General features: G+C 40.2%; 1 protein-coding gene across 8 annotated transcripts; it reads right to left on the bottom strand.

Annotated features, from left to right (window-relative positions):
- Positions 1-2554: 2554 nt before the first annotated feature.
- med25 (mediator complex subunit 25) lies at positions 2555-25793 on the bottom strand. Of its 8 annotated transcripts, none has more exons than XM_008298392.1 (20): positions 25676-25793; positions 23803-23952; positions 23663-23708; positions 23409-23533; positions 23188-23286; positions 22751-22871; positions 22418-22574; positions 20231-20379; positions 20031-20106; positions 17098-17345; positions 15447-15548; positions 12415-12500; positions 12263-12320; positions 12005-12112; positions 11235-11411; positions 5849-5962; positions 5568-5639; positions 4410-4577; positions 4177-4297; positions 2555-2781 (listed from the first exon to the last, which is right to left on the bottom strand). In XM_008298392.1, exons 2-20 carry the CDS (start codon positions 23925-23927, stop codon positions 2678-2680), a joined length of 2256 nt encoding a protein of 751 aa, XP_008296614.1. In that variant the 5' UTR covers positions 23928-23952; positions 25676-25793; the 3' UTR covers positions 2555-2677. The 8 variants fall into 8 exon arrangements, with proteins under 8 accessions (XP_008296614.1, XP_008296615.1, XP_008296616.1 ...); XM_008298393.1 differs by having other exon boundaries at positions 5849-5959; XM_008298394.1 differs by having other exon boundaries at positions 12415-12497.

Raw genomic sequence — 25793 nt, 5'->3', positions numbered from 1 at the left:
TTCAGCCTCCTTCACTTGCATCAGCACCAGCTACCAAATGCAAATTCAACACTTTAAATCAACTCCAAACCTTTAACCTTCTAATTCATCATGAAATAATGAGAGAACAGGCCACACCTGGATATCAAGTTGGATATTCAGTTAACTGTCCATTTACTTTTAAGACTGTGAAAATGGTACGACTGTGTGAGAAATGGCTGTAATTCCAAAACAGTTAATGCAATATTTTTGTTAAATAGCTTGAATTAAAGCTGAAAATCTACACTTAAATCACGTCTTCATTTCAAATTCTTTGTGGTGGAATAGAGGGAAAATTAGGAAAATTGTCACCATCCAGATACTTATGGACCCAGCTGTACACTATAAAACATGGTATTCAATGATCGAATGCTTTAATTACTTAATACTTCTATGTGAATGTGTGTTTAATTGTACTTCAATGCATTAAATAATTTCTACTTGCTTTTTGAAAATCTAATCTCCTCATTTTATATTGTGTTAAATTCACAGGCCAAGTCCTCGTTGCCGATTACGTCAAATTCTTTCACTTCTCTTGTGCTTTGCAGGGCATACAGCTAACCTATTGAATCATCTTTTCAGTACTGCTGGTGTTAGTCTCTGGTTCCAGTGGGGTTTTATTTTGACTCATACGGACTGTCCCTTAATTATTGAGGATCACCTCTGTTCATATTAAAGGCCAGTTGTCACATTTTATATATGAACTGATGCCACAAGTCTTGCAGGATCTTCTTTCAAATCACCTCTTAAAAACTTTTATGTGATCTTGTCTCTTTTACTCTCTTTTCTCTCTATGCTATGGCATTTTTGGTGTTGTATTTTTCCCTGTATGTAACTGTATTTCTCCACTTTTTGCATATCTTTTATATTTTTCTGTTTGGTTTTGCTGTGTTGGTTTATTGAAGCACAGCTTATTTATCTTGGGTGTATTTTTCTTAACTATGTATAAGAAAAGGGGACATGCTGTTCACACCTACAGTATCACCGTGATGACATAATGTACCACAGTGCGGAAACATAATCAAACCCAATGGAATAAATGGAGCAGGGATTTACACTTAAGAGCGACCTGTACAGTTAACAGCTAATAAGCTTAAAATAATGTCTCTCTTAAAGTATGATTTGTTCAGTATTGATTTGTTAAAAGTTTTACGGTAGCTGTTTGTCAAACGACCATCCTGACTGGAGGTCAGTGTAGTCACCGTTTTATTTACCACTACGTTTCGTAATATGAATGTGTGAACATTTCTGCTGTTAATAAAAGAGATACTGAAAAACTTATGAGTTCAGACAGGCGCTAATAGCTCGATAGTGAGATAGAGGCAGATAGATGGAGATGGGGAGCGAGTGAGCGGGAGAGAGGAAGATAAAGTGAAGCTAAGCCGGGCTCCGAGGGCCGGCCAGTGATTAAGGGATGGGAGGGATGAACACCAGCCACTGAGGGACTAGTGTCTATCTGTGTGAGTCCATGTGAAAGCGGGGCTGAGGAAAAAGCTCAGAAACAAGAACCCACTGTCACGGTATCTTAGCAACCGTCTCTGTCTCCCAGGTGACAGGGACTGACATCACTTCCTGTTGGTGAGTGTGTATGTGTACACACAGTGTCTAAGTGTAAAAAGAAAAAGAAAAAAAAAAACGCTGTATAAACTAATAGGTGAACGTGTCGTGAACGTATGTGTGAGGTTGTGCAAAGTTCATGTGTGTGTCTCTTCCCCTTGCTGCAGCCATCTCACCAGCATCAGGTACATGACGGGATCGTGTTTGTTGGTGTGCAGGGTTTAATTCGGATGCATCATGATTGCATGCGCGGGTGCGTTGTGAAAGCAGACTGTGGGCATATATGGGGAGTCTGTGCCATGTGCGCATGCGGCCAGCCTGATTGTACGTTATGCCAATGGAAACATGGCCAACTGATGCCATCTGGTAGGACTACTTGGCACAAGGGGGACTCTCTATGGTTCCACAACATATTGGAGTAGTTAAAATTAACACTGTGACACTATTTGGCAGAAAAAGACACTGAACTATCTATTACTGTGTCTATTTCAGTCTCTCTCTCACCTTAAGAGTGCAAGCTGCTTTCACACGGGGGGGACAGAAGTGTGGAGCTTTGGCTGCCCATCACACACACAACATCGGCGTGTGCATTGCATCGACAGAAAAACCTTTTCTCAGTGACAAACAACTTCTTCAGTTATCTATGCTCCTTAATTTTATTTTAAACGCATAAAACAGCTTGATGAATAATTAAAAAAAGAAACGAACAGAAAAAGTAAATTAAAAGGAAAAAAAAAAATAACACTAATTTAGATTTCAATGATAGAGTGTAAAACTCGTAGGAGAGTGGAGTTTCCAGACGCATGATATAATTGACTGTTTCCACTGGCTCTATCCAGTGTGTAGCATGGAGGATTAGCGTGCTGTCGGTTTGACCATTTACATGAGGAACTAATGCTTGCATTGTCTGCCCCTAATTAACTTCAGCTGCTCAGTCCCGTAAAAAGAAAAAAAAAAAAAAGAAGAAACTACTCATGAGTCGTTTCTTAATTATGCTGAACATTTGTAGCAATAAAGCAACAGAGTGGATGCATGTGTCCAAACTGGCAAATAGCTGCCAAGATTCAACTAAAGTCCCTGCTGCTGAGTCCACAGCGCTCAATCAGATAAGGTCCATGAGGATTTCATCCTCCATGACGCTGGAGACTTGGGGCATCCCGGGCTGAGGTACAGCTCCTCTCTGACCTCCAGACATCAGCATCGGACCTACACACAGGTGAGGGAGTCGGGTGGAGAGAAGAGGAGAGATAACAGAAAATATACTCTGTAAGCACTTCCAGAACTGATACTTGTGTAAAAAGCAAAGATAGCAGGAGTCATTTTATCTGGGTTTTTGTTCTTTACAAAAGAGAGCTACTTTAGAGGCACTTTGATTGGCATAAGTAAACATCAAGGTACTTAACTACTGTGTACAGTGATTTGAAATGTTTACATGGTGCATTAAAATGCATTGGCTCAAAGCTCAGACATCCAGGATTTTTTAATCAACTATGAAACGGTATGTGTTCTTGTACTTTTTTGTTTGAAAGTCCAACTCTTGGATGTTCTGAGATCCAGGCATAAAAATTGAGGAGATCAAGCATTTGTAGTGGCTGTTTACCTTTTCATGCTCAGACTTCAGAAACGGTTAAGTTGCTTCTGAAGATCCACCTCTTCTCGTTTGTATACGATTCAAGCGCCCTGATTTCAACTCTTACTGTATTGTAACTTTTTATTCTGTGTTTTTTATTCATTTGTCTCGTAGTCATTTTATTTGATTGTGTTATATGGCCTGATGCTTTCATTGTGCAGCACTTTGGTTCAACTCTTGTTTATTGTAAATGTGCTTTATAAGTAAAATAAATGATGAGCAATCATAGAGAAAGATTATGAAGATGTAGCCATTTATCTGATGAAGGAAAATTGTTAGGCTTAAAATAAATACAAATGATCCCAATGCTTTATGGTCAAATGATACTGTTCCGATTAGGAAGAACTGCCCAGTTTTGTTTTTGTTGTTGCAGATAAGGGGAAGAAGAAAACATAATCCACTTCCTCACTAGCTGCATCTCCTCTTCAGTGCCCTCTGGGTTTGTCTGAATAGCGCCAATGCCTGGCTATCAAAACGAAATTAATTTCTTCGCAATGGAAATCTTCAAAGTTGGAGCTGCTAATCACTGTATAAAAGCACCACAACCTCATCAATCTGCACAAAAATAAAGTAACAATATACATTTGAGCAGTGTGCACACTGGAATGGAATATGTAACTCCAGCAACTCTCTGCAGGTTGACTTTTGGTAGATAAAGATTGCAACACTGGAAGAGCTTTAACCCAAACAAAGAAAACTTTACAGTTGGTATGTAAGTAAACTACATGCAATAAAAACATCTCAAACAAACTCTGCTCTTTGAGGTCTCTCTATATCTAAATTTGAATATGTGATGCTCCAAAGGAATTTCTCAGTTTTCACACACGTGACTCTTTCAAGTTGCTTTCTTCAGATGTCAACCTTCATACCCTTCAGTGACTACATTTCCAGGCCCATATTCTAAAATGTCATGTCTACTCTAGTCAGATGTTTCTGAACTCCTTCCACCTCTCTGTGGGGTGCTTTCTGACCTGCCATGGGCTGCCTCCACTGGCCCTGCATTTGAGCCCCCCCTCCTGGTGCCGGATGGACCAACTGCTGTCCTAAACCTTGGTGAGACATCATGCCGGTCATGTGAGACACTTGACCCTGCTGCAAGGACACAGAGACAGAACAGGAACGTTAACGTCTGCAAAGTCTCAGACTTCAGCAGCTGCAGTTACTTGATAACCTCAGATCGCTGCTTCCATTGTTGCACTCTTACTGGCTGTTGGCTGAGGAGAAGACTGCGAAGCTGTGGATTGGCTCCTGGGTTTGAGAGGCGAAGTATGGGACCCTGGGGAGGGGCTTGTCCGCTCTGCGCGACCTGGTTGGGTGGGGCACCGCTGACTGGCGGCTGTTGATTGGTCGGTCCCGTTGCTCTCATTGTCATCTGAAGGAAGCCACGCAGTTTAATATGTCTGAAGATATGATTATGCTCAACAAAATTAGCTCGCACTCAGCCTAAACATTGAAATACTAATTAAAGAGATCACAAACTATACCGTGATAAAATGTGACCAAATGATAAATTCTACAGATACAGCAAATAAAAAATACAGCAAACCAGTGCGTGTGTTTGTGACTGAGCACAAACACACGGTCGAAGCTGAAATAAAGGTAAAACTGAAACCACACCAGAAGAGGAACACATATGCAAACTTGAATTTGACCACTGTGTAAATTTCAATAGATATGAACTGGACAATATATTGACCGTCCTTTTTACACGCATACATCTTTTATATGAAAAAGTTTAGCGGATACATTTAAAAAAACTTTTAAAAAGCCCTTCAAAAACACTAACAACTGAAAATAGACCCTTTTAAGGCTGGTATTACCGAAGCTACCAGGCTTAAGATGATGTTAATAGTTTGGTAACAATCACCCCATATCTAAAGCAAACAGATCCTGTTCAATGAAGAATACAAACTAATGCATGCATGTTATCAATCAAATGTGTTATTTTGCATCAAAGGCATGCTATCAGAGGAGCATTCAACATGCTGATAGGAGATTACATCAGCCTGATACTGAGCAATGAGATGGGGGGTGACAGCGTGTCTATCACAGGATTCCTGAGCAGGATGTCCATGACTTCCACAAAGACTGGAACTGATTTCAACATTGTTCACAATAAAGAAACAAAGCAGCTTATCTCTTATTTATGGTTATTTCTAGAACTCTTTACTGTATTGTCAAAGAAAAACGACAGAGAAGGACCGCTTTATTGTGAAATTAACATTGCACTGACAAATCAGTTGTGTGCTAATCTATGAAGTTCAATAAAACCTGTAACTGAAATATGATTTCATACTTTAAAGCCCTTCGGGACAACCTGAATACATGTTGCTTGTAAGTTAAGAGCCACTCTGGGTCTCACCATGTTGTTCTGCCTCTGCTGCTCCTCCATCATAGAGACCTGACTAACAGGGGGCATGCCCACCACCACAGACTGGACACAGGACAGATCAGAGAGAGGGAGGGAGGAGGGGGAGAGTGGTGGAAGTGTGAAAAAAAACCGAGGAGGACAGTGGAGGAAAGAGTTACCAGTAAGGCATGCGGAAACCAGCAGACAAGGTGCCAACAACAGGCAGTGTGAGAGGGAAACTGATGTGGAAACACAGGCTGACATGCCAGGACAGAGTGGGCTCATTGATTTACCTGAGGCTGGACATTGCCGTGGGAAACAGGAATGGGACCAGGGGGCCTGTTGAGGAAGTTTTGATTCGGGGGGACCTGACCAGGCTGCATTGGACCCCCTGCACCGCCCAACTGCTGCGCAAAAATCGAAAGAGAGGCAGCAGTTAGTAGTTTTTTTCCCCAGAATGTACAGAAACGTCATTAACTTTATTTTCCAGCTCAGTATGCATTTTCTTCTTCAGCACTGCTCTGCTTCTTGCTTACTTAACAGAGGGTGGACCTTTAAGTTCATCGTGATTTCTTGTGTCTCGCACATCAATAAAAGCTCAAACAAATAACCAAAGAAGTACAGAAACACAGCAACAAAATGCTTCACAGTGTCAAACATGATAAATAAATGAAGCATTGCAGTGCTACACAAACTGAACAGCCTGTCTAAGCACTGCAGATGGTATCAAAGGTCCGACCACGAAAATCCAAGGGTCGAGAGTCATCAGAAAAATACAGTGGAATGAAAACTCTAACTAATTTAGCATGCATGTGTAAAAAGGTGTTTTGCTGACTTAGATGATAGACTTGAAAACACAACCCTAACAAAACCCAATTTAATAAAAACACACACAACCAAAAAAAAAAAAAAAAAGCGAAGCATAAGTTGCCCACTGTTCACATCCAACTCCGTGAGGGATTTTAAATTGAAAGTGTTGAATGCAACAAATATGAACTCTAACCCTCACTTTTAAGTCCCATGTGCAACACCCGACGAACAAACTGGAGATTAAAATCAGATTTGTGTACAGAAACAAATCCTGTTTATCTAGTGCCAGTACAAACACCACTGATCAGCGTACAGTTCTGTGCACGCTTGATCACACTGATAGTACACATCCATGTATCTCCCTCGACCTTAAAGCCTCTTGACTCTGTATCACAGCACACTGTTGGTGGTCTGACCCTCTTCCACCAACACAGGGGCGACTAGCGCATTATTAGTCATGTAAATCTATTCATTGTAATATCAGGTGATAGGATGTTTTAATGTTAGGAATATCACATTAGTTTTAAATACTATGCTTTTCACAAATTAAGCCAGAGACACTAAAATCTCTCATTTGTTTTCGAGTTTAAAAATATCACGCTCAAGCACTTTGAATTTAGTGTTCACTGTGAATTTCTATACATCTTTTGTGCACGGATCTCTATTGAAAAATGACCTCAGCAATAACACATGTTTAAATAAAGGATTCAATGAATAAATAAATAGGGCACTAAATAGAGAAACTTTCAAACCCAGTCAATATGTTTAAGATGGATGAAGCCTTATATTAGCTTTTTAATGCATTTTTTTTCTCCATGCAGCCACGATTGCTGATTTTGTCCCAGATCTTTACTATTGGGTAACTTAGGGGGAGATCTCTTTGTAGCCTAACCCTGTGAATAGCAGAAATAACAGCAGTGACGTATACCATGCATCGTATGGTTTTGAAAAAGCTTAGCCAAAAAACATCAAGTCCAAATAAAAGATTGCGTTCTGCAAATTCTGATATTTTCGATACTGTCATTCTGCATCTAAACTTAATCGTACACATATTTGCTGTGTGTAATTGATGTTTACTGTGTTAACAATGCTGGAAGCGTGTGAAACTGCGTATTCACTCTCTTTGTCCGTGAGCGTGCAGACAGAAAGCAAAAACAAACAGAGGACGATGATGCACCACTGGAGATTTAACTTCAAGCACCACCTGCTGAGGTGTTTGCTATTTTAGATTTCACGGTTTAAAACAAACTGAAGCTTGATGACTAAAGCTGTCAGCATAGTCCAGAGTGGGAAAAATCATATACAATATCCACCTGCAGTTAAACACAGAATAACAAAGAAAGTAGGCGACCTGTTGCTGTTGGTTTACCAGTCTGCGGGCTCTGGGAACACAGCTGTAGGATAGGTTCTGATCATCCTGAAATATAGCATCTAATACTCAGATGATACACTGACTGTTTCACATTTCATCTGCATGGTCCTGTACTTTCAAAACAAATCAGTCAAGACAGAAAATTGCAATATGAGACAAGTGGTAACTGCTTAAAAGGCAGAATTCGAAACCGGCAGCAGAGCTCCTGAGGTAGCTGTGCTCTGCAGGTGCAGCGGTGCCTTGTGTGTTTCCACACTGAGGGAGAGACAAGGAGGAATGAAGGGTGTTTCATCCCTCCTCCAAGCACAAATTATTAACTACAGACTCAGGGGGAGAAAAAAAAAAAAAAAGTGTGATGGAAAAACATCTTCACCCATCCATCTTGCTGATTCTGAGCAAATCACCCCGGGATTGTGCTAATGCATGGTATGTTTTCTGACCAGCAACACACAGCTTTAGGTCTTTTGTGGGAACTAACAAAACAGCTGCCTCTTTTTGTTCTACTATCTGTGATTTATCTCCTGTCTTTAACCCAGTAACCTGTAAAATCCCGGATCAAGATTTAGAGCCTGCATCACTTTTAAGGGGAAAATATTCAATTTTGTCTCGCCGTGAACAGAACAAACTGCAATCTTGTTCCCAAAGAATGCCACTCCAGGGCTTTGCACAGAGAAACCTTAACTACTGGTCCAAATTGAAATTTTAATTACGTTAAGATTGCTGTAGCGCTTCCCTATTAGCAATGCAGCACTGAATATGTGATGATACACAAGAGGCGGAAAAAAAAAAAATCTTCATTATAATTTCATGTCTTCTGCCTTCTCTAAATGCTCTGATACTCATACACACACTGCTTCAACTTACATATAGGGCTGATGTGATTTTGTGAAGACATTAAATTAGCAGGGTGAGTCAACAAGCGCTATCACCGCTGATGAGAGCAGACTGCAAGGAGAAATGTAATCTAACTCATGTAAACCTGACAACGGGCTTCATTTTTAAAGAGAAACATGCTGCGTCTCTGGCTGGATTCGGCATTGTTTCACAGTTATGCAGCACCTCTCCTCCCTGGATGCAATAAGCTGGAGTGGAGCCCTGTGATGGAAAAGACAGCTAATCCAGAGGACACATTTTAAATCACCCTGTCTCCGGGGATGAAGATGAGCAGAGAGGGAAAGTGAAATTTCCATGTCATGTGGACAAGGCAGCAGTGTTTGTAACCTGTAATGAACTCAGCGAATGGTGGGGGGGGCTGCATGGAGGGGCCTCCACTGTAGATCTACTTATTCTGTCCCTAAAGAGCGGTGCACATCACTGCCACAGCATCGCTCCTCCGACAGCGCATCTCATGGAATGTAAAAGAGCCCATATTACACACATTTACAGGTTTATGAAATTCAACTAGAATGTGTCTTCATGGTTTAATGTTAAAAAACATTTTTTTCTTACACTTTTCTGCAGCACCTCTGCTCAGCCTCTCTGCTCTGTTTTAGCTTGTGTTTCTTTAAGGTCTCTCATTCTGAAAACTCTCCCTTTGATTGCCCCAACAGAAGTGACGGTACATACCATAACCCCAGACCTCTGAGTATAGGGAGGTACCTCAAACAGAAGAGGCTCTAGTGATCTTTGATTGCTAATGCAAACGTAAGGCAGGTGTTGTGCAAACGAGGTACATGGTGACGTAGATACGCGACGGAAGAAAAGCCTGGACTTCAAACGAGGCAGATCAGGAGCAGGATTTTCTGTGTAAGATACTTTAGGCTTTTATAAGTTTGCAGACCTTTTTACATGCACAAAAAAGCCGTAACACACACAGAGCAAAACCTCAACAAGGACAATAGTGGCTCTTTAACCTTTAAACAACCTGCAAAATGAATACTCCCACAGCACTGCTCTTTGTGGGATTTCACAAATCTACACATTTCCAGAGTTTTTTTGAAGTTCTTGCACCTTGTTGCACAGTGAAATGACATCATGCTTCACACGTGTAATAAAAAACGGCGGGACAGTGGTGCTGTGGAGCAAGGGTACTGTTAGTACTGTTGTGTAATCTGGTTGGCTCGGGCCTTTCTGTGTGGAGTTTGTATGTTCTTCTCGTTTTCTCCGGCTTTCTCCCACAGTCCAAAAACCTGCAAGGTCGGTTGATTGGTGACTCCAAATTGGCCACATGGTCATTTGTCTTTTTGTGTTAGCCCTGCGACAGACCAGCGACCTATATGGGGTGCATGTCCCCTCTCATAGCCCCCTGTGGCCTTCTACAGAATAGAGGTAGGTAATGAATAGATGGAGGTATAAAACTAGAGCTCCAAGTAGCAATCATTTAAATTACTGATTAATCTGCGAGTTATTTTGGGGGAAGAGGCCCATCACCGTTTACCAGAGCTTCAAAATTCCTGTTTTTTCTGAACGATCTAAAACGTTTACTCTCCCATTATATAGGATTGAGGAAACTGCTAAATGGAAACGTTTACAGAGCTGGAGTAAACATATTTTCCATTTTTGCTTAAAACACAATTAAAGAAACCCACAAATCTATTTTCTGAGCCGCCTTCTTACTGTGAGCGATGGGGTTTTAAATGAAAGTTTGGACAGTTGTTGTTATTTCAACTGAAAGCTTTCTGTATATTTTGTTTTGCCTGCACTCCTCCAGCTGCTTTAATTTGGATGGAGCTCCTTTGGGGGAAATATAGCGTCACACACTTCCATACACCAATCAGAGCAAATCTGAATCAATATGTGCTTTCAGTTGTGTGGTCTTTGCTTACCATGCCGGTCCAGTTTCTGAGTGTTAAACTCTTAATGATTGATACCCAACCATGGTTCTCCCTCACCTTGATTTAATATAAATATTTAATATTATGGATATGTATTAAGGACTTAAAGCAGAGTTTGCAGGAGCTTTAAATTATTAGCAAACTCAAAGCCAAACAATCAGCCTATCAACTAATTCATTAATAAATTGTATTTTTTTGTTGGAGTGTGATGTAAACACCTGATGTTTAAAGCTGTTATATATCATTTACAAGAAAAAGACCTGCTTAAAAGCACTGAGTGCATGCTAACACAGCATTTTTAAATAACCCAACACGGTGCACAATGCACAGTGTTGAGGAGTCCATTTTGTTAAGGTTGAACCAAAGTAGACATAAAGAGTGCATATGAATTGCACCTATATTTCCTTCACTTAAGCAGAGATAATTAGTTGGAAGTGCAAGTCAACTAATACTGCAGTAGCTAATGCTAGCCCCATTAGCCCCTACTAGAGTGGCTGCTGTGAAGATACCAGGCTCACTAAATGAAATGTCAATAACAATGCAACTTAACGCCTTACACAATGCACCTCAATTCCCCAGTGCACCTCTATAATGCCTCCTCATTATCCCCTCCTTTTGGTCTCCCCACTCTACACTGAAACCTTCCTCTCTTCCCACCAGCTCCGCTCGCTTCCTCCTCCTCCTCCTCCTCCTCCTCCTCCTCCTCCTCCCATCTCCACTCACCGCTCTGTGCTGCTGGACCTGCTTGTGGTTGGTGATGACTTGCCGGATGCCGTTGACGAAGCCGCTCTGGTCGTTGGGGATGAGGCCCATGAATATTCTCTTCTTGGATGAGTAGAGCAGCATCAGCACCCGCACTTCACACGGCGAAGTAGTGTGGGGGAAGTGGACGCAGCCAGCCTGCAGAGGGTCACAGGGCAGATTAAGACCTTGACACGGGACCCTGTTGTAATTATGTGATGGGCTCCGGCTTGGGGACATAACCTGCTCCTGAGCTCCTTTGCCCAATCAAACATATCGGTTTTATAAATTGAATGCAAATGGTATTAACTTAATTCATACCGTGCTTTCCCTGAGCCGTAAATCAAATTCAGGCAAAGAGGCAGAGCTCAGCTGGACTGAATACTATTAATGCCTGTACTATTTCTCAATGGTATTACCTGATTAACAATGCACCACACTGACAAAACTCCTATCATTATGCTAGCCTTCTAGAAATTAATCAAAACTAAACAAATAACATTTTCTCTCAGAACTGATGGCAAATCATGTTTAAAATCATATGTAGTTTGAAATGCACGGCCTAGAACCCCCTCTAGAGTCTTTACTGCAACACTGCAACACAGCTTTATGTTCAGTCCATCTACTGGACAGAGGTGGGACATGCACTCAGTTTCCACTCATGGAAAACATTGAGGAATACTGAATGATGGATAAGACAGGGGACACACATTTGAGGTGGAGAGAGGGGCAGAGTGAGTTTGAAAACTTACAAAACCATTAGCCATAATGCGGTACAGGCCTTTTAGCGACTCCATGTCTTTGTTGGTGAAAAGAAACTGAACCATTCGAGAGTTTCTGAAGAGGTGACCTAAGGTTGTCTACAGAGAGAGAGAGAGAGAGAGAGAGCAGGCGAGAAAGGACTTAGTTATGCATCATTCATAAAGAAGTCACCACTGCAAACAAGCAGGAGCCAGCACAACATGTTCACCCGCTAAAACAAAAGCAGAAAAAAACAAAAACGGTCTCACCAGTAACTGCTGAGGAATCAGCTGCATGATGAGCTTCTGTGGCCACTGGTCTGTGTTTCTGTTCAGAGACAATAATGACACATCAGTGGTGAACTGTTTGTGGGAAACAAACTAACTTTCACTCCAGATAAGGTGTCTGATGAATGACTCACAGGTTTTCTCCTTGGTTAACGTGCACTTGACAAGGAAGAGAACGCGTCAGTTTGGTGGTTGAATCCATAGATGAGGCTTTAGGCTTCTGCAGGAATTGATATAGAGGGGTGAGGTATGACAGAAAAACATGATGAAAGTTAGAAAGTGAAGCACATGACAAATGCTACTTTTGATACCCTGCAGGACATTTTGAAAATCTTTCCAATAGCTGACTATTCAACCAAACTAAAACTAAAATACAAAGCTAGCTTTAGTACTTTTTAGTAAAGATGTGCATGTTGTTGTGACTGAGCCTGCTCTGTATTATGTTAAGGTGAAAAAAAACTTTGAAATACTTCTAGATAACACACACTTCTAACCTAACTTCAAAGCAGACCTGATGGTGTGCTCTAAGTGCCTTGAATCACAACACTAACAGTCCCTGTGAAAGCCTTTTGCCAAGGTGCTGGAAAAGTCAAAACAAGTGGCAAACCTTAGATTCAGCAGGCACAGAGGACAATTTTTTTTTTACTCTTTCACAAATAATTAAAGGGACATGGGAATGTTTCTATTTTTGTCTGCATGTATTTTTTAAGTCTGGAAAAGGCTCAAAAGTGCACAGTTGCTGCCAGATCACAGAGTTCAACTTTAATGTAGTAAAGAAAGGTGGAAAAGTTCATTTTGTGCATCTCAGAGTCACTTAACTTGTAAAAAAATTTTAAACATGGCAGCAAATATCTAAAAGCACAAGGCTTTTAGAGGACTGCTATTATAATTGTTACATCCTCACATAGTCTGCAAGATCCAAGGTGTTTTGTAAGATTAAGTAACACACAGTGTGTTCAGTTGACTTTGTGCCATTCTTTTCTATTTGTAGACAACGCTGCCATTTTGGGTGACCGTAACGTTTAATATGCTGCTGAGCAGTCTGATCAGGATCTGGGGATTCAAGTTAGCCTGGAAGCCATTGGAGAATATTACTGAAACACGACAGGGCCCCCTCCTTCACCCCTTTGTCAGTGACCCCAATCAGGAGAAGCAATTAGGGAACGAACAGGTGGGTACGTTTTTAAAGACAAAATGTCAAGAATCAAAGAAAAACAAGGACAACTTTCAAAGCGCATCAATGCAGCAATTCTACTGGGAAAAATGCCAGCACTCATCTTCAGCGCATCAATACAGGATTAATGATTAATCAATCACAAATTAGTCAGGTCTACTGTAGTCCATTACAAATGCATTGTGGTGCAGACAAATTATGTCTGGGGCTTGCTGCGGAAGGAATTAAGTGCCAGAGATGTGGACAGTAACGAAAAAATCTAATCTGTCTTAAATAAGAGGTGGATTTAAAAAGTGTGTCAGTAAACCATTTTGGAAGGGTACCCCACATTTTAGACAAGAAAAGCTCTCCGGAAATAACAGATTGAAATTCAGCCAAAACACAACATATTGATAACACTGTACTCAGTGCAAGCTCCAGCCAAGTGTGTTGGCATCCCTTGTGAGAGTTTTTATCAACAACCATTTCTCCAAATGAGTTTTAGTGTCTGTAGTGAAATTATTCTCAACATTACAGATTGCTCCAGATAGGAATCACTTCCAGAGCTGAAAGCCCGATGAGTTAACTACAGGAGGCAGTAGCAGATTAAGCTACTAATTTATCCACTCAGGTTGTTTGTGATTGTACATTGTCATAGACAAGATTTACACTTTCCAGGGCTTCTCATTCTTATTCCTGTCCATTTAACCGACTTAGATAATTCTGACAAACAGAGGAGGGAGGATGAGACTATAGTCGATAGAGGGAATTGATCTGAGTCTATCCACCAAACACAAACACTTCAAGACCTCATGAGTGTCGCATAAAAGCCATTAACATCCATTTCCCTGGCTCAGCACAGCAACTGTAAACTACATCGATTTGACCTTGAGCTAAACCAATAGTAGGACAGTAACATGATGTGCAATTAATCATACTGTACAATAATCAATGACAGCTGCTTATTAAGACTGACCACTGTGATATGTCTGAGACAGTGGTGATGATCACAATATGTTGGCAGGCAAGTGGTTCCTCACTGCAGCTCTCAGGCTCTGCTAGGTTTTACTCTAATCTAACACAGGCTGATTTACAGCTGGGATCAGGAAGGTAAAAAAAATTAGACATTTTAGAAAAAATGCTTTATCGCTTATTGTTCAGAGTAAGATGAACACCACTCATGTATAGACTTTAAATATCATGCTATAGGCAATAGCAAGTTAGCTTAACATTAAGACTGAAAACATAGGGAAAAAGAAAATTTGGCTCTGTCTGAATGTTAAAAATCCTCCTACATACACTTATCCTATATTCTTGAAGTCATCACTGTGAGGTTGCTGGGCAACAAATAGAAAATCCAGGAAGTCCCTGTAACTGGCCAAGAAATAGCCTCACAGTAGTCCACAATACAACTAGTTTTCACTACTTAAAATATCAAACATCCAGATCTAAACTTCAACTTCGACCTTTTGGATATAAAATATCATCACATCGTCATTTTGCCCTGTGAGATATCTGTGTAAACGTTTGCCATAATAAATGTATGAATTGCGTAGTTGTGGTTAAAAATGTGCTTAGTGAGGTCGCAGTGACCAAAAATATCTAATTACTTCATCATCGAGTGAATATTTATGTCAAATTTGAGAAAAATAAATGCTTGGACAGGCATACTATTGGATTTTGGATTAAAAAAAAAACAAAGAACATTTAGTGCATTCACAATGTAACATCAAGTCTGGTGGTATGCAGATTCTGTTTCCTTTCAAACCGATTTAGTCTTACTGTTTCTCCATGTTTCAGGTCCTTATGCAAAGCCAAGTCAACTTTCTGCTGTCATCATCCCATTTTACTTTTTAACTTACTTCCATCATCTGAGTCTGGAGGACTTAAAGTACTTCCTGATAGCGGTTTCCTTGACAAGTTTTATTTTCAGAGTACCAACCCATCTTCAAAAGTAAGACGGGTTTTGTTCCCCAAATGAACATGAATTGAATATCAGAGTTTTTGTGTTACCTCTTGCCACTCCAGAACACCAGTCCATGCCACTATCTTATTGGCTACACCTTGTTGTTGTCCAATTTGATTTGCGTTGCCTTGAGCTCCAGCTGCACCAGCCTACAGAGAAAATGGAGGAGGAGGAGGAGGTTACATGTTGTCCACCAGAAGAGAACAGTGGGTGACAATATTCAAGTAAAATGAAACATGTAATACTGTAGTGCTCATTAAACTGGAACATTAATAAACTTCTGGCTAATTTTCAACAATGTAATCCATAATAACATGAGATTGCACTACAAGAAAAACAAATGTATGAATGGAATGGAAACCAGAGGAAACACTGCATTGTACCACACGACGATCTGGGGAAAAGATACCATCATCTGGTTTTGATGTGATAGTAGTAGTAGCATTTAAAATTCATTTTGATATGGGACTTCAGACAGTGTGTTAGTCTGCAAACTCAGCTCAAGGCAGCTGGTGGTACAGCATCACAAATTAAAGATCTGGTTCTCTGTCGCCTAACTCGAGCACTTACATTGCAAAATATCAGTAAGGCTTAAACATTGATAACGTTGACAAGGATGAGAACAGCGAATTAAATCTAGGACTGAGCGCTGTGAGACAGTGAAACTCCTAAATGAGTAGACAATAAAAACCTTAAAGCAGCAAACAATGACTTACACAACATTTGACTTCAAAAGATCATGAATCAGTTACAAGTTATCCAAAATACGTCTCATACTGCTTCTGTATCGAGGGCCTGTGTTCAACCCACGTTTCTCCAAAACATGGTGATTTGTGTGGTACATGTTTATGTACGTCTGACCAGATCTACAGGCAACTAATCTAAACATGGTGATGGACACGGAACACCTCTTTTTACACAGACAAGAGCTCATTTCATAGGTCAAACAATGCAGTTGTGAATAACCTTGGGGTTGAAAAAATAAACAGATCTTTTTTGAACATATAGCGTAAGAGATACAACAAAGCATAATACATATTTACGTCTGACACAATAACTGCACTAAACACCCATAACCTCAGACTTAGCAGATAACTGCTTTTATGCTGAGTGTTACATGACAAGATCTGTATTTCTAGTAAATAATGAGGTTACAGTCTGGAAGCACTGGGAAAAAGCCTTCAAACCTACTAAATAATCCATCATATCATGTTTCTTTAAACTGCACAGCAATCACAAACTACACAAACGCCATAAAAACTGCACTTTGTTGTGTTTACACTTTGTACAGACTGCAATAAGACATGTGTTGATTAGGTAGATTTAAGGGTGATGGTAGGCATATTGTCGGTAGAAAACTGGGTAGAGCCGTGCTTGCTGAATCCCTTCTCGCCCGTCTCTGTGCTACGCTACCAGGCTGCTGGCTATAGCTCCAGATTTACTGAGGACAAATTAGAGTGGTATTGATCTTCTCATCTAACGCTCAGCAAGAAAACAAATAAGAGTATTTCCCAAAATGTCAGAATATTTCATCAACTGGTCTGTGTGCCATGTTGCATTTCTTTCTCCTGAGGTTACCTGGAACTTGGAATTATTATCCAATCCTGAGCAGTGCCAACGTGTAGGTGAAAGTGCTAAAAACAAAAGCAGATTCTGTTTTAAACATATGATTAGTTTATCTTGAGTAACCTGACGTACCATGTTGGACTGTGCTGACGACGGCGTGGGCTGATTTGCTGTCTGCTGCTGCTGCGGTGGTGCCTGTGGCTGCTGATTGGGTGCTGACTGTCCTGAGGGTGGGACTGTCTGCTGCTGATTTGGAGGAACTTGCTGCGACAGCAGTTGAGTACCTGTGGTGACTGTTGATATGCTGGGCTTCACCCCAGGGACTGTTGGTATTGTTGGCTGACTGGGGAATGGGGGACCTTGCTGGACCATTGGTGGGTCTAGAGAAAAGATAAAGAACATTACAAAAAGAAGGACTAAGACTCTGCTATAGCTGTTAAGTTCAGAGGATTTAGTAAATACCAAAAATGTAAAACAAAATAGTCATAAAATACCAGACAAAGAGAAAATAATAGATAGGCTTTTATTATCAAATAGCAAGAGCCAAACTAAGAGCTGTATTATGTAGCACGTTTGACACAGCCAGGGTTTCGTCGTGTTAGGTGGCTCGACAAAACCTAAAACCCCAGTCAGAAATTTGAGTATCATGACCAATTTTATTTGTTAACTCAGGTTTTCTGCTTCAGACTCTTTGTGCTTTTACATAAAAGGAGGCCTTTAATGGTCCAGTGACTTTATTGCACAAAATGAGTTTGTGCTGCCTACTTCAGTCAAGAGGAACAGGTTGTTATCATGGAGTCTAAAAAATGCACTGCAACAGAGTAATGCTGGTGGGAAATTGTTATTGGTGTTTTAATATATCTATTTTACCAATCACTGCAGGGCTTATTTCTATCATAACATAGTTCTGAGGCTGCACGGAGGGGTTGTTGTTAGCACTGTCGCCTCACAACGAGAAGATCCCCAGTCCTGGTTAGGACGCCTCCGCCCTGAGTCGGCTGGCATAGACTCCAGCTCCCTGCAACCCTAGTGAGGATTAAGTGGTGTATAGATAATGGATGGATGGATTCAGGCCTGACACTGTCCTATAATGAAGGATATTACTTTGGCCAAATTAAAGTTATTGATTAAAATATTCTCTGCAATAAATACATATAGACTAATCAATTTTCTAATCTGTATTCTATTAATTGCAGTACCAGTGATGTCAACGGACTTTGCAGCAAATCAGGACCAAACATAAACACATATTTATGCAGTTTCTTCATTGCCAACTGAATGCAGGTAGTTTCTCGTGGCAACACAACCCTCACAGTGTATGCATGGCTTTATTCAATGGTATTAGCAATGTACGACTCAAAAGGTTTGAAAAATATAACATATCTCCTCAGCTCAGAGTCTGTATCACTCAGAATCCTCAGTAAACAAACTGGTAAAAAGGCAGACTGTTCTCAGGACTAGTGTAGCTCTGCAGCATGAGTAATCATCTAGACTAAAAAATACCTTTGAGACACTGGAAAGTCTGACTTTAGGCTCAACATACCTAAATATGTGGGTAGTTTTCCTATTTTAGACACTCTTTTTTGGTTGAATCTACCCAGTGTGAAAAGTAGGGGTGGGACTTTATTGCATTAATTTCAATTAATTAGCTACAGAAAAAATAACATGTAAAAAAAAATAACGCATTTAATCGCATCTTTCTTAGTTGCCTAATTTTGGGCACACTGATGCACACATTCCAGTCGGGTAGGTGGCGAAAAATAAACATTTTTGTTGTTTAAGTTCACTTATATGTCTATTCATTGATTCAGTTGTAAACCAAAATTTATTTGAATTGAAAAACATTGCTTATTTTGTCAAATATTGCTATTTGACTAAAATGTGATTTATCAAGATTCATTCATTTCAAAGCCTCTAATTAATTAGATAAATTGTTTTAACGTAAAGATATTACCCTGCTGTGGGCTGGTTAATGTTGCTCACAAAACTCCCTTTGTGTGAACTTGAAATTACAAAGTTACTCAACCATGAAATAGTGGTAGTGGTGTCTCAGCGGTTCAAGCCCCAGCACCGCTAAGCTGCCACTGTTGGACCCTTGAGCAAGGCACTTAACTCTGTCTGCTCCAGGGGCACCGTGGTGTGGTTGACCCTGCGTACTGATCCCAGCTTCAAAACAAGCTGGGACACGTGAAGACAATTTCCCTTGTGGGATAAATCCAGTTTTTGTTTTTTTAAAATCTCCTTACACTGTAAACACCAGGCTACTCTGACCACACAGTCTCCCTCTGTGGTGAAACACAAGAGTGACAGATGTTTCCATTTAGTAGTCATCTACCTTTCCTCCTCTTTGTGGGTTCACACAAGGCAACTGAAAGCTCACCATCCATGCATTATCTATACACCGCTTAATCCTCCTTAGGGTCACAGGGGGGTTGTCTATCTCAGCTGACTTAGAGTGAAGACAGGGGACACCCTGGACAGGTCACCAGTCTATCACAGGGCTACACTTAGAGACAGACAACAAAGCACACTCACATTCACACCAACGGACAATTGAGAATCACCAATCAACCTCAACATGTTTTTGGACTGTGGGAGGAAGCCGGAGAACCTGGAGAGAACCCACGCTGTACAGGGAGAACATGCAAACTCCACGCAGAAAGATCCCGGGTGTCCTCACCGGGACCTTCTTGCTGCGAGGCAACAGTGCTAACCAACGAGCCACCTTGCAGCCCAAAGCTCATCATATTCGCTCTAATATTCAAAACAATATGTTCCCTGATATCCAGACAATGTGAGTATACATAGCATTACCTGGATTATGGATAATTGTACTTGATTATGATCACTACATATGCATAAATGATAAGGAGCTTAATGCAAAAGGTTGCACTACATCACACACACATAATATAGCATAATAGTCTCTTTGGAAAACAGTTTTCCAGAGAAAGAAAGAATACACTTTCCTGTTAAACACAGGTCTAATCACGCAGACAGTATGCAAACACAGACGCGCTGTAACTAAAGTCGTGGCAAACATAAATTGTTCACTGCTAACTTACAGCTTCTCTTCTGGCTGTTGGCTGCCTCCACGACCATCTGTGCAGCCACCTGAGCAGGAGTCATCGGGGCCGAATTCTGTCAGCAAGCAGATTAAAGGAAGACAATGCAGAGAAAAACGTTTTAGCGAAACAACATAAACACAACTGTCTGAAACTGAGCCAAAGGCAGGCAGCAGGAATTAGTCTCCTGGCGGCCTTACACTCTGCGGTTGCTTTCCCATTACCGGATAAGGGTGGGCTGTGTTAATGGGTGGAGTGGGCTGCGAAGGTCCCACAACGGGCTGACTGACAGGCAGCGGCTGAGGAGGGAGGACAGGTTTGTGCGGCCCAGGTCCTCCACCTGAGGAAACTGAAAAGAGACAGTGGGATGAGCTTAGCTTTTTTTTTTTTTTTTGTTGGACTTGCTGAATTATATTTCTCTGAAAGTGAAGGATAATGTATATTTATAACTCCTACTCAGTAAAGTGTGGGAGTAACCCACTTAACAACAGCTAAGTCTTTATTTAAGACTGCAAAAACCACCACAAATTATAGAACAGTTTACAGTGGAAATGTGTCATATTACTAATATCTCTAGAATAGCTCTAACTTTTGAAAATGAGAAACTAGTCTTTTACAACCATCTGTGAGAAAGTCATTATGGGAAACTGTCAAAAATGAAATCCAAAAAAAAAATCAAGCTCAGAGTTAAGTCTGCTGCAGGTAGAGGAGGTAACTCAAAGAAAACAAATATTTAAAAAGCTGTTGCACAATGAAAATCACAGAGGAAAAAGATGCATGGAGGGAGATAAACAACGGTAATGCCAGCTTTACTCTTGTCATTTGCAGCCCTGAGGAATACGAAAAAAAAAGTGGTGTAACATCCCATCAAAAGTGTGTGAAGATAAGAGGCTTACAAGAATGCAGCTGCCACGACTGGTGAGCTACAAAACTACAGTACTCTGCATGCTGCTACAGATAACTTACGTAAATACTATACTGCATGATTATTCCAAACACCCTTCCTGTCTGGGAAGGTGTACACCTGCTTATCTTGACACTGACAGAAAATAAGGATGTATTTACCTTATAGCACTTTTCCAAACAAAAACCACTAAGTTCTACACATTCTTTTTCCTTTGCATTCACCGTACCTGTCTACGAGCATAACCAGTGAGCCCAAATCGAATTAAGAGACCTTCTGCAGCTCTCAAGGATAACGTAACACACATAATTTATAGAGACGGTAGTGTTGAATTCCAGCTACACCGGCGGAAACACACACAGAATTGACATAGTATGATCTAATAAATGTACTATAGCTAACCTGTTGGCAGTGTGTTCACATGCACACCCAGAATGGCGGGACACAAAGAGGACAGGTAAGAGAGGAGGAGGGCTGGTAAAAAAAATCATCCTGCATTTTTATTGAGAGTTCACCAAACTACCAATGCAGCAGCCAATTGTCTTTTTTGATGGGTGCCTAGTGCAGGTCATTGACAGCCTGATGGCAGCATTAAAGTAGTGTCCTATAGCTTCAGTGATAAATCACAGAGGACAAGGTGCTTGCTGGCTGCACTTTGTGGACCCGAGGCACACTGTATGGCTGGGGTTATTAATAAAATGTTCCGTCTTTAACACATTCAGAATCATTATCACTTTTGCCAGTGCTGCTGCAGCTCATTCTTGCGTGATATTTATATTTTAAAAACTCATTATTAGCTGCAGTTTTGTATTTCTCTGTAATGCAGTTATAATGTTAGCCAACTTATACCATTCTCTCTCAGCCCTGGAGCTCATATTGTTTTCCCCACAAAAAAAATAATCTTATATAATTAAATTAATGCCATAAATGTGTGAAAAGTTGACTAATGGCTTAAATTAAAAACTCCTAGTCAACTGGGAAACGCTCCGGACAGGGGCAGCTCCTTTATTTACACATCTAGCAGACCCAGAGCAACATTCATTGCATTCATTTGGAATTGTGTTTCTGGGCATCTGACAAATCTACGTCCAAAATTCATTCCCCATGTAGCACTGTTTTGGTCTTCGTCAAGTTCCAAGAAAATGTTCTGCCTCTAGTCGGTGAATGTTCAACTTGAGCTAGCCACTAACTTTGTCTATCTGATGTGAACGGCCTTAAAATCAGCATTCATAATTCTATCAAGAGCTTTTCAACTGAGAGTAGTAAAAACTGAATGGTGAAATGATTGATTACTAAAATTATTTCATGATTCTGCTCATCACTAATGCTAGTAAATTAACCAGTACAACACACACATGAATCACACAGAAAATTGTGAACAACACCCTGCAGTCTAGTGCAATTTTCGAAGAGCTTTAACCAAAATGGACCTGTTTATCAGAGTGGCATCAAAACAAACGAGAACTTCAATGATGTTTCTCACCAGGAAGCGAGATGCCTCTGACTAGGACCATGTGAAAAGGATCCTGACTGTAGTCGGGATGAGGTTCCACTGCCCCTCCTACTGGAGACGCCCGTTCAAACAAAGCTCTTAGAGCAGGTAGTTTCCGAGGAGCCACCACAGAGAAGTGAATTCCTCTCTAAAAATATAGAGATTACATACATTCAATTAAATACAGTTATTTTGTTTTTTACCTACCTAAAAGAATCAATAAAAATATCACCACATCTATAAAAAAAAACATCAAATAAAAACAACCACACAAGTAAATCTGTAACAAAAATTTAAAAAAAGACAAAATCAATAGTAACTCACATCTCGGATGATTTTGACCAAGTTGTCTGCTGTGCAGCCGGTGTAGCTGACACTCTCCACAGCAGGGAGCAGGTATGGAGGAGAATTACACAGCAACACACACACTTTGTGGGTTTGACCTCTGCAATGGCACACAGAGTGAAAGATAAGGAGAACTCTAAAAGAAAATTGCTCATTAAAACTTTGTTGTATCATTTTTTTTTACTTGAATTTAGAAGATTTTTTCAAATTACTTTAATAAGGTCAAACTCTACTGAAGCCAGCTTCTGGTAGTTATTAGAGGAGCTATAGATTAAGATTGTCATCGCTTAATGAAGACAAAGTTTCTCTTGCTATTCAAACAGTGGAGCAACCTCTCAAGAAGCTAACTCGGATTAAAATATTACAACAACTTTGTACATCAACACAGATTGGTTTGCAGTGTGGAAAAAACTTACATTTGCTCCCTCATTTTCTTAAAGTCATCAAAGAGCTGCAAGGCCACTGAAAGTCCTTCTGCAATCAGACTACAGCTCTCTGCTCCACCTCCCATAAATCTGTGTGGAAAAAAATAAAATATATATATACATCACATGATTTATGATGAAATACGGGGCAATATTAAATGAGATGGACACCAGCACTGTAATGGTCAGTTGGATGATTTTTAACGACTTACTGGATGCTGTCAATCCAAGAGACAAACTCAAAGGCAGAGCTGGTTGGTGCGTGACACTGGACATATGACTCAGGAGCACAGTCGACCGTGTTAAACACCACAAGACCATACTGTGTCCCTCCATACTAGATGAAGAAAAAAACAGGAATGTTGTTTATTAGCAACTGTACCAGATGCTTAACAGCCATCTGCAGAAATCACTGACAAAGAATTCAATTTGAAATATTAAAAACAGGCATTACAAAAACACTCACATCTCCACCAAAATCTGTTTCTGCTGGAGGCCCACCATTGAAATATCTATGGTAAGAAAAGCACAAGCCAAACAGAGGTATTAATTCATGACTACTTGCAAGGAATAACATCATAACTGGAGGCATCTTTGGGTTCTTACTCAATAGCTGGAAGTATGTAATTTTTCCTTAGAGATTCAAAGTACGGTCCAAGGTTTGCCGTCCCTTCGATGACGAATACCACGTCAGCCACCTGGTTGGTCCCAGGCTTAGTGGACGGCTCCATGAGTCCGGAACCTGCCACCACGGATCTGGACATGAAAAAGGGACAGACTTTCTATTTTATGACCCTAGAACTTTATCTGCACTTTGACCACAGGAATGAGACACTAAACTAAGTTTGTAGACTAATAATACACACCAGTACAAAGTAACACATAAACAGTTCCTCTTCAGTGTTTGATTAAGCCCATTTATACTAATCTCTACATATCATCTCTGTGTTCAGTTAAGCACTGTAATTCAATTCACAGGTGATTATCTAGTTAGGAATATGTGATGGGAAATTGATGTTAACTTTTGGGGTTGTTTTTGCACTTTTTCAATAATGTACAGTGTAACTGAAAAGTTTATATTTGAAACAAAGAGAAAATCTAGGGGGTAAAAGCCTTCTAGGATCCTTAAGTCTCTATCTGGTCACTGCTTAAACCTCTAAAAAACTGTGTATTATGCATTAAGAAGTTTTTTTAATGAAAAAAAATACCCATTGTGCTTTAAAACGGTTTAGCTATTGGAATAATTCAGCTGTACATGTTCAAACCAGAAGCCAATTCTGAAAAAGAATGATGGCACAGATACTCCCACAAGGCAAGTTGACAGGATTGGTTTCTTAGGTTTGCTACACATGAAAGCCTGGAGGTCAGAATCTGTTTTTCAGACACTGTTTCAGGGGGGAAATACTTAGCTATGGCAGTGACTGCTTAATTTTCTTATGATGATGTCTTCCAGCCTGTAACAAACCCCATCTACATACATGAGCAAGGTGAGAAAAAAAACAACGTAACTTTCACCAGAGAAAGTCTTAAAAAAAAAGACTCAACCTCTCCAAAGCTGAGTATTGACTGCATGGACAACCTGCATCTAAATTTGGTACATGCCATCCTCTGAGAAACAGACAGATGTGATTATGTGACCTTGGATAAGTTTCCCTCTTATCTGTAGGAACGGCAGCTTAAAAAACATCAGACACTTCACATTCAACAACAACATCAATATCATTTGTAATATTACTTTCTCAGTAGTAAGTTCAGTACGGTGCACAATATTTCAATTTCATGAGCAAACATTCACATTTCCTGTGCACTACTTTATTATCATGTGCAATATTACTTTATTACTTCAGAATTAATTATAATTATATATATTAATAATACTTTTTCATTAGCTGATTTAGTTTTATTGTAGCTTACTTATCTTTATTTTTTAGCTAATCTATCATACCCATTTGATTGCTTTTTTTTATGAGACACTGCATTCATTCTTTAGTACGTTATTCTCAAGCAGAACCATTGACAGTCTTCTGTTACTCATACAATAAGCATCATGCATTCAAGTAAAGTTACACCTTTTCTAGTCAGCTATTTCTTATTCCTATAGTCAATAGCTTGTTAACTGGAAATATGATCGAAGGAAGAGCTGATCGTTGGATTAGGTTTGTGCCTTAGCTGTGTAGTAAATAGTACAAAAGATTTTAGCTAATTAGATGCAATTTTCAATAAGGCTAGTTAAGCTTATATGTTCCCTCCAAAAAACACCAACAAAACCCTCATCTCAGATTAATATCATCTGGTTAGTTCAGTGATACGGGGAGTTAAAAATCCATTGAAACGAAACCAAAAGTAGTGTCGACTACAGCTGAACTGCACAGAGCATCTTCTTTAGCGTTAGCTAGTGTAGTTAGCGATTTAAGCTAATATAGTTCAAATGGCCCTAACTAACAAGTCACCGGCAAACCAGAAAGTGCTGTGGACCGACCTGATGGTAAATGGCCGTCAGTGGAATCGTGGGATCAGCTGAACTTGAATGTAACGTTAAATTAGGTTGAATTAAAGCGGACTGAACCGCATTGCGAGCACTGTTTGTTGTATTTTTG

This window comes from Stegastes partitus, unplaced genomic scaffold, assembly GCF_000690725.1.
Source record: "Stegastes partitus isolate 25-593 unplaced genomic scaffold, Stegastes_partitus-1.0.2 Scaffold1313, whole genome shotgun sequence".
Classification (NCBI taxonomy): Eukaryota; Metazoa; Chordata; class Actinopteri; family Pomacentridae; genus Stegastes; species Stegastes partitus.
Note: the sequence above shows the minus strand (reverse complement) of the source record. Positions and strands in the feature narration are given on the sequence as shown.

Excerpts from the sequence above, each read along its gene's own strand:
- med25 (XM_008298392.1), bottom strand. The coding sequence starts at position 23,927 with ATGGAGCCGTCCACTAAGCCTGGGACCAACCAGGTGGCTGACGTGGTA. Across the intron at positions 20,380-22,417 it reads CAGAGGCATCTCGCTTCCTG|TTTCCTCAGGTGGAGGACCT; the intron begins GTGAGAAACATC and ends GTCTCTTTTCAG. Across the intron at positions 5,640-5,848 it reads ACGGCAATGTCCAGCCTCAG|TCTGTGGTGGTGGGCATGCC; the intron begins GTAAATCAATGA and ends TCCTGTGTCCAG.